At 45.4% G+C, this 9,727-nt stretch overlaps 1 protein-coding gene across 1 annotated transcript in view; it reads left to right on the top strand.

Moving 5' to 3' along the window:
- Spon1 (spondin 1) overlaps positions 1-9,727 on the top strand; it is a 266,493-nt gene that overhangs the window by 243,023 nt on the left and 13,743 nt on the right. The window contains exon 7 of the mRNA XM_034509559.2: positions 4,690-4,754. Coding sequence (XP_034365450.1) covers positions 4,690-4,754 — 65 coding nt within the window. The remainder of the gene's footprint in view (positions 1-4,689; positions 4,755-9,727) is intronic.

Here is a 9,727-nt window from a genome sequence, read left to right on the forward strand (position 1 = left end):
CTCAGTTCTTTTTTCTGGGAAGAGAAAGCTTGTTGGTACCTCAGGAAGGGTACCCAAGCTGATATGAAGATGACAGGAAGCCTCAGAGAAAGGAAATTGCTTTGGTGTCTAACTGGAAGGTGAGGTCAAAGGTGAGGAGTCAGACAGGTGCCAAGAAGGAGACTAGAAGCCAGGGAGGGAGGAGGTGTCAGACTCAGCTAGCTGTGGGCCTGGCCAGCATTGGAATCAGCGCTGACCCAACCCCCACCTCCCACAACTGTCATTTCTACCTGCACCAGGTCTGTCTTCATTCAGCATGAACCCTCATCCCTCCGATCTGACTTGATCCCACAGCCTGTTTAGAGCTGTGTTTTCCCACATGGCTCTAGTAGCTTGGCGTGAGTACAGCTGCCACATCTTCTGACATGTTTACCAAAAGCAAAATGTAAGACAGACACCACGAGTGACCTACAGTTTCTTTGAGGGAGTTTATTTTAATTGGCACATCTTTGGGAAAGTGCTAACAACATCCACACTAGGCCTACAATGTGGCTGCCTTGAAGTACTTCATTTGAAAAGTGTCCTATGGGAGGTGCAAAGGGGCTCGAAGGATCCTTGAAAGATGCTGGCTGCACCTCAGAGGCTTGTTAAAACAAGCTTTTCATTTAAGTCTGATGCCTAGATTGCTTACTCTGAATTTAAACCTGTCGTTCTTCAGAGTATGAAACAGAGCTCCAGGGCCCCACCCATCCTTCCTTGACCACAGAAACTGCCCCTCCCGCTGTTCACTGAGACAGCTCAGCTGTTCAGGAGGAAGCTCTCCTGGGGCTCTATGTGTAGCTACAACTGTGGCCTCCACCCTGAACTGAGAGCATCTCCAGCCCAAGCCACTCACTGTGAGTGCACCTGCAGAGCGAGGCTGATATTCCTGGAGTGTTTTCTGTATCGACAGGTCATGGGACCAGTGTCATGTATCTCCCTTAACAGTCCCACTTCACACATGAGAAAACTGAGCAGGGTCAGCAGACTTGCCAAACGTTGCAGAATTAGCCAATGGGATAGTCAGAATTTGAATTCAGGTTTGTTTCCTCAGTAGCTGGGGTGTGCAAAGCTGTGAGGAGCTGGATATACTTACATTTGTTCAGGAAATATTCATTAATCCAGGCATTTGGAAGGCCCCAGCACAGTTTTAAATGTCTTCATCTTTTGATCATTCAGTGTGTAAAATTGGCACACAAATCTTCATTACTCTGTCACTTACAGAAACAGTTAAATATCTAATAGCCACTGCTAATGGACTGTTATTTTACACACACACACACGCACACGCACACACATGCACACGCACACGCACACACACGTATTAAGCAGGGTGTCAGCCATCTGTGATTCTAAACCTCAGGAGTCTCACATAGCAAGGTCACAAGTTTAAGACCAGCTCTGTGTACATAACAAGACTTTGTCTTTAAAAGAGAGGGTACTGGAGAGATGCCTCCATGGTTATGAGTACTTGCTACCCTTCCAAGGAACTAAGTTCAGTCCCCAGCACCTACACAAGACGATTCACAACCACTTGCAACTCCAGTTCCAAGGGCTCTGACGTGCTCACACATGCATGCATGCACATAAAAATTAAAATCAAAAGATAAGGCATCCTCTAAATACTATAAACACTTGGATATTTACTTTAAAGCATGTTTTTAAGAATTAAAAATCTTCAAAAAGAAAATGAAAATAAATAATAAGAAAGAAAGAAATGTATCATTTTTCTGAGGCCCATGGGTCCCCAGCTATTTGGATATGGTCATGAATAAGTCAGGCTGCCTCCAGAACTGTAGGATTTAGTTCGTATCATAAGAACTTGGTGCTCAGCGAAAATATTTAGGGGTTGGTTTGGTAGCTTTGCAGAGGCATGTTTGCTTGGTTGGTTGATTAGATAGATGGTGATAGAATCTCCTCACATGGCTTAGGCTAACCTCTAACTCAATGTCCTCCTGCCTCAGCCTTGTAAGTGTAAGGGATTGTATTCTCAGGTATGTATTTTCTATATATAAAAGTGTAGATTTCATATATAAAATGAATGTCCCAAAACACCTCCTTCTTATTTCAGTAAATAACATGATTATTACAAAAAGGGACCAACTGTAAGCTGCAGATAGACCACTCAGCATAAGCTCCAGATGAAAGCATTTACAGCAAGCTGTCCTGCCCACACACATGGACCCAGCATCCTCAGAACATCTGTACACTGAAGATGATGTAGATAAATAAAGCAGTAATAGAGGGTCTGGACTATTGTTGCTGGGTAATATACAGCAGAAGCAAAATCAATATGTCATTAGCTCGGACCCAAAAACCATGATTTAATTGTAAAGCAAGGTGAATCTGTAGGGCCAGCCGGCTCCGTGGCTACCTCAACTCCACCCACATTGATTTAACTTCTTTAGTAAGGTTTCTCAGGAGACAGCCTCTCATTACTCAGATCTGGCATCTTGGGCTTATGTCGATGTTTTGAACTGGCTCTCCCTCGCCATAATTTGAAGATTTTCAGCACTTGAAAATTTTAATCGTGAACTATGCTGTTTGGTATATATCTTATGGAGTCTATAGAATGTTCTGAAAGAAAATTTCTCATGGTGCGGTCTTAAAGAAAAGGGTAAAATGCAGGGTACAAGGCAAGATTCAGTGTATGAGGGCTTTGTGAGGGAAGGTATATATAGTGCACACAAAAACACCCGTTGCTGTGTGTGCATAATAAGAGGCCTGGAAGGATGCATATGAAGCTGTAATATTCTGGAGGAGGAAAGGAGACAAAGGCAGGGCAGATGCTGAAGAAGGAAGCACTCAACATTTACATCGTGTGCTCCCATGATGCCAAAAATTTTCCACAATTAAGTGCATGTTATTCTGAACTTGAAAAGTGAACAGGAAAGTAGTTCCAGTGCTAGATGGGGGGAGGGGGCAGGATGGGGTCCCCGTGGTCCAAGTGCAGGAAAGAAGACATGATCATGGAGAGCTGTGGCTAGCCCAGGGTGGAGAACAGCTCAGTGAGATTTGTGAATATGAATGCAAAGGGTCCTGTGTGGGGTGAGGGGCAAGAGATGGAGGGAGCTGGCAGTGTTCCTCACCTGCTCAGGTATCTGGTGTGTGTGACTTGGATACAGAAGGGGCCTCTGGAGTGGGTCCAAAGGCAGAGGAGGGCCCCGTGTGGACTTTCTACGGATGTTGGAGATGCAGAGCTGGCGTTGTAGAAATAGTTCTTGTCTTGCATGTGACTCTGTGGTGGGCGGCTTCTGTTAGCCCCCTTCCCAAAAGACACATTGTAAACAAGCACACAGATCACGCAGATCTTCTAGGAGAAATGGAATCACTCAGGAGGCCAGGGCATGCTTTCCCTGAAGACCTGTGCATGTGTGGTTGTCTACACTCCCAGTGACCCTTTCCCTCACACACAGTGGGCAGCCCAGGGAAGCTGCTCTCAGACACAGGTTGTGGACTCTGTGGCCTTGTCCCACCTCCTGCCCTTCTCCTCACCCAACCCAAGCCACCAGAGGGCCAGACTGAGCTGGCTCTAGATAAAGCCCCCTTCCTCTCAGAGGCCTACGCATGATCCCTTCCCTGCTTGTAGCCAAGGTCCTCAGGCAGAGAAAGGTTTTTATGTTTGGCTGGAAGACTCCTCTGGTCCCTTACTTTCAGCTTTCCTAGTGCTCTGGGAGTTCCAGGGAGGTGTTCACCAATTCATCCCAAATAAGTTCTAGGCATCTACTGCCAAGGATGGCTCTGAAGTCTGGGAAGTAGCTAACAAGGCTCCACACCCACTCCTGCTCCCCACCCCCCCTGGAACCCAGAGCTCTGTGTAGTTGTCAGCACAGCTCTTCCTGTCCCAGTTGGTGACATTCTCTTTTTTCTGTGTGCTATGGTTGATAGTATCCGAACTGCTGGGCTCAGGCCAGGGGAAGGCAGCAGCTGGAGTCAGCAAACTCCAATCAGAGGAGATCGCCATTAAGATGAATCTGAGCTATGCAGACTGCTCCTGACACCCTTCACTGAAAGTGTAACTGAAAGTAAAAACCCAACTGAATCTGTCAAGTCAAGCAAGATCCATAGGATTCTGATCTTTGTCTAATGATGACCACATAATGTTTGCCTTCAAAATATTAATTCTCAAGTTCTTCCTCAGAAGTTGAGGTTCCCCATAATTTAATGATGTTCTATATACTGTCTAATCAAAATAGAACAGAAGCCACAAAAGGAATAGGTATGAGGGCATTGTTCTGGCCTCCTTATCAGGGGGAGAGGGTCTGTCTCTACAGCAGGAGGGTGGCTCCCGGTGATAAGCACTCGGGCTGAAGGGTGGGCTGCCTTACAGAGTTTGCTGACCAGTGTTGGCCTGGTCTCTGTGTCTGGACCCTAAGCTTGTGACTCAGCTCTTTATGCTGGGCAAATAGGGAAGTCTAGCCAACAGAGGTGAAGTCTGGGTCACAGCTGGATCTAGTGGGGGATGGGCTAGACTAAAGAACCAAGGTATGACTAAGTGGGATTATCCATAGCCAGACTATGAACACTCAGTGCCACCTCCTGGTGTTGGTGAGGTGAAATGGTTCCACCACACATGAAAGAAAAAGGGAACAGATAACCATCACTGCGCTAAATTCCTGATGTTGCCAGAAGCCCAGCTCTTTATATTAAACACGTGTGGTTCTCTTACAGAGTGATGAAGTCCTCACTGTCATCAAAGCCAAAGCCCAGTGGCCAGCTTGGCAGCCTGTCAATGTGTAAGTACCAAACAGACACTTGCCCTCCCTGTCCCGGTCTAGCCTTATCCTAGAAGCCACCTACCTCATGGTCACTTAATGTTGGTTGTGCCATTAAAGTTAGCAATACATCTCAGATGAACAAGCCAGGGAAGTGTCCATGTGGTGCTCTCAGTCCAGCAGACTGAATACATATGTCCCAGGCCCTGGCAATACAGTTTGCTTACTCTAAGGAATTCATGGGAAACCACACCTGTATTGGTCTCAGTTCTTAGACCCTCTCTTGTCTCTGTTAAGTGTGTCCCTTGAAGAGTTTATCTGTCCTGAAGTCTTTGGTGGCCCAGGATGGGTGCTGCCAGTTTCAAACTACCCTGATCCCAGATGAGTGGATAGATGACCAACAATAGATACTAGATGATAGATAGATATGATAAGATAGATAGATGATAGATAGATAGATAGATAGATAGATAGATAGATAGATAGATAGATGATAGATAGGATTGATAGGATGGATGGAGAAAGAGAGAGAGAGAGAGAGAGAGAGAGAGAGAGAGAGAGAGAGAGAGAGATCCGTTTGAGGAATGCCTTTCCATAGATGGCCCTTATTGAACTTGAATTCATCATGTCCAAAATGGGACTCTTCACCTTCTCTTCAACCCATTCTTCTTAACTGTATGGGGTAGTGCATGCCTTTAGTCCCAGCAGAAGGGACTAAAAAGGGAGGCAGAAACGGATGGATCTCTTTGAGTTTGAAGCCAGCCTGGTCTACATAGTTAAGTTCTAGGTTAGGTGGGGCTATACAGTAAGACTCCACTCTTGTTCATGTGGGGAAACATCTGAGGTGCTGTGGCTCATAAACCTTATGTATTCTCCATAGTGTCCTGCAAGCAGGTCCTCACCTGGCTCTCCTCTACCACCCAGGCAAACTAGCACCACCCTTTCCTCCCTGACCTGTTTCAGCTCATTCCTTAATTTTCCATATTCCACTTCATCAATTACACTGTTATAAGTGATCTGTTAAAAATCCAACTTGCCGGTTTCCCCTCTTCTTAGCATCTTCCCATTCCCAAAAATGTGCATTCAGGAAGGGAGGAGGTGCCTTTTCCTGTCAGCACCTACAAGAGCCCAGTTACCTCAGTTGGCACTGAGAGGAATTCTCTCTGTCTCCCCTCATGGTGACCCTTTTACAGATGTGCCCCCTCTGTGACAGGCCCACTGTTACATTCTGGATCATTTGAGGGCAGACTAGAAATATCAAACATATCCAGATGACTGGCCCGGACCCACCTCCTCCCTTTATAACAAGATTCCTCAGACTTATTTTCTCACTTTCTAACACATTTTTCTTTCTTCTAGTCAAGCTTTTAATCAGCCTGAAATTAATAGCATAATATCAGTAATAAATTGACTCCTGTCTCACAATGACAGGAAACAAAATCTGACCTCCACTTTACCCTGAATCCTTCAAGCAATGACAACTTAAACACTTCATTGATTCAGTACATACTCATTAAGATCCAAAGAAAGGCTCCATCAAGGGGGCTGGGGATACTGTGGTGAACGGAACCCTTCCGGGGGCCTGCAGTTCAATGGGGAAAGATATTTATTTAGCAAATGTAACCTATATGTAAAGGAAAGTCATGGCAAGGTCAGGATGAAGACTGCAGCACATCGAAGTGTTAAAAAGGCTTCTAGTTTCTGCATAACTAGATATAGAAATCAAAGGTGAACTTGGTGTGGGGCCAAGTTATGCAACATTAAAAATTTAAGAATGGTAGGGTCGTCAGGAGGTTTGTGCAGTAGAGACATGGTCAAGGGAACATTATATAGTTGTGTGGCAATATCCTTGTGAAATCCAGTCCTCTGAACAATAAGTATACCAACAAAAGAAAAGCTTGTCTTAATTTTTATTTTAAAACACTTACTGAAGAGGTTTCAGCAGAAGACTGATCAGACAGCATTTAAAAAACCAAAAGGCAATAATAATGACAAGGTCCCAATATGAACCACTGAATGAGGTGGGAAGGGCAGGCAGGCAGCTGCAGAGAGCCAGGAGAGAGGTCCGGGCCACTTCTGAAGGGCCAGTAGGTGGGAGGAGGAAACAAACAGCTGCAGAGGTGACAGCCCATCAAACTGACAGCTGTGGAGACAGACAGGGGAACTGAGGGAGGCAGAGTGGTCAGAATCTTCTCAGGTATGGGGCTGGCTCAATCATGGAACTGGCAACCCCGGCCATGACTGGGGTCATTAGAAGAAGTTTAATGGGAAGGCCGATGAGATCAACTCTGCCCATGACATGTTGTTAAGATGCCCTAAAACCATTTATATGAAGTCCAAGTGCCCAGTTAGTTACTTAGCTCTGAATTTCAGGGCTAAAAGTCTCTGCAGAAGCAAAACCTGAGTCAAGGGTAAATGAAAGACTGCCCAAAGCCAGGATCAGACGACAGTGGGGGTTGGGGGCTAAGAATAAGGCTTAGTTCCCAAGAGTCCTCACTCTTCATAGTAAAGACTTGTCTTCAAATGAAACCAAAAAAAGAACACAAAGGTCCCCAAAGAAGAGTATGGTTCCCTGGAACCCAGAGAAGACTGAGGAGCATGGCTAGCCCCACCCAGCTGAGGCATGAAGTAAGTCAGTGCTGCATAGCTAGCTTTAGACAGCAGACACTAAGCTGCTGTGCCCTTCTGCTGCAGGATGGGAGAACCCTGCACGCCACAGGGGAACTGGGAGGTGCGGGGCAGAGTGAGGTTGCAGAGTCACAAATACTAAGGATCCCTTAACCCTGCTGTAGAAGACTAAGGCTGGCTAGGCTGTGACCACAAAGGGATGAAAATTAAGTTGGTTTGTGTGTGTATGTATGTGTGTTTGGGTGGATTAGAGGTGTTTTGGGGTTTGGTGGGGGGTTGGTTGTGTGTGTGTGTGTGTGTGTGTGTGTGTGTGTTCCAATAATGTGAAAGACATTCTGAAATTTAAAAGAAGTATTATTTGGGGAATACCTTCCTACACTTCACCTGTTCCTCAGATTTCCTGAGACCCAGTGGAAACAAAGATTAAAAAAAAAAAAAAAAGCAAAACAAAACCAAAAACTAATTGATGGCAAACACTCCGCTCCCAAACATCCCAAAACTTCTACCCCACACTATGGGTTCGTTTAGAGAATGGAATTTCCCTTTGATTTTCCCAAACCCTCTACTCCCCTTTCCTTTCCAAATCTCATTAGGAAGTCAAATTAGGAACCCTGCACGAAGCCAGGTTTTGTTTTGCACTAACAACCCCCGCCCCCACCCCCTGCAAGCCTGCCTGATGGAGGTTAATGGGATTCCAGCCTCTTCACCCAGTGGAAAAGCCAGGGTGACCTACTTTGCAAAGCACTGCCTGTTGAAACTGACTCTTTTTCTCCCCCGGCAGTCTTCATCCGAATTCCCAGCACCCCTTCTCAAAGGACAGTATCGAGTGAAGGAATCTGCGGGCGACATGTTTAATTCAATAAATCAAGCCACAGCCCCGACAGCCGAGTTCAGGTAGAGACAGGAAAAGACAAATTCTGAGCAAAGCCATACCCTTCACTGGTTCTTTGCAAACACAAGTGGAAAACAGTTCCTACAAATCATTCTGAATTCGCACTACACCAGGGTGGTCTGAATGCTAAGAATTACCGGAACTTTCAAAGATATTCATCTCCTGGAAAGGACTGACATTCCCCCTAAATTATTCCCATCCATTCCACTTGGTTATCTCTTGCTTAGACAATGGCCCATGTTTGTGAGGTGAGCGGTGCAAAGACTGGGTCAACTTCTCCAGAAATGAAACCAGAAACATCTTCCTTTTAAATCAGCTCTCGTGTTCCAAGGCCCCTCTTGCCTGCTAGCAGGAATCACCTGCGTCCATCCACACCCGTAGGGTAGTAAAGGAACACGGGCTAGAGCAGGTGGTAGATCTGCATGTCCAGATGGACTTGGAATCCCAAATGCCTTCTGGTTAGAAACTAATGTTGCAAGAACTTGACAAACCCTGATCCACCAACGCTGGGCTTCAGCCTAATGAATGGCCTGAGCGCCCCCTAGTGGCTTAACAGAGTTCCTGCACTTGAGAAAACAAATTCGTGAGACAAGAGTAAACCAACCTTTTAAGAACGATTCCTAGATCTCACTGGTGTGGATTTGTAACTTAGAAGGCAAAGATCAAAGTGTAGATGTAACATAGAATAATTTCTTGCACTTTTCCTCTGTGGTGTTTTGGGAAGTTTGTTGAAAATGAGGCATAGTACTGTCAGAAACCAATGAGAAGCAGTTTCTTCACAGTAAGTACAATGGTCCCATCTTTCAGGCTTAGTAATTGTAAAGAAAGTGGGGTTAAAGCACCGGCTCCTGTGCCCTCATCCCATGCACCACACCCTCTCAGGGGTTAGAGAAGACATTTCTTCACATACCCATTTACTTTTAATGTGTATGTGCAAATTATTTGTTTATAGCTTTACTGGGACTGGTTTTTTTTTTTTTTTTTTTTTTTTTTTTTTTTTTTTTTTTTTTTTTTTCCCCCAGAGGTTTGGCCTATCACTGTACAGATGCTGACACTCTTCAATTATGTTGGGTGGGGACATCTTTTATGGCACGCTATTTTTTTTTTTTTTTTTTTTTTTTTTTTTTTTGGCACCATTATGATTCACATCTTAGTGCCCTCCAGAAAGCTAAAGACTTGGTTTCCGGCTTGTGGCATTCTTGAGAAGTGATGGAAATTTTAAGAGTTGGAAAAAAGGCTCAGTGGTGATGGTGCACACCTTTAATCCTAGCAGCTGGAGCTCTGAGTCTGAAGTCAGCCTGAGCAACACAGTGAGTTCCAGGACAGCCAGGGCTACACAGAGAAACCCTGGGGCAGCGGAGGTTGGAAAGAAGTTAGGCCTATGGAGGTGTGTGCTAGGAAGTCTGTTAGAACCCACCCACCTACCCCTTACCACCTTCTTGCTGCCCCGCCATGGTGTACTATACTGTTGCAG

Source organism: Arvicanthis niloticus, chromosome 1, assembly GCF_011762505.2.
Source record: "Arvicanthis niloticus isolate mArvNil1 chromosome 1, mArvNil1.pat.X, whole genome shotgun sequence".
Lineage (NCBI taxonomy): Eukaryota > Metazoa > Chordata > Mammalia > Rodentia > Muridae > Arvicanthis > Arvicanthis niloticus.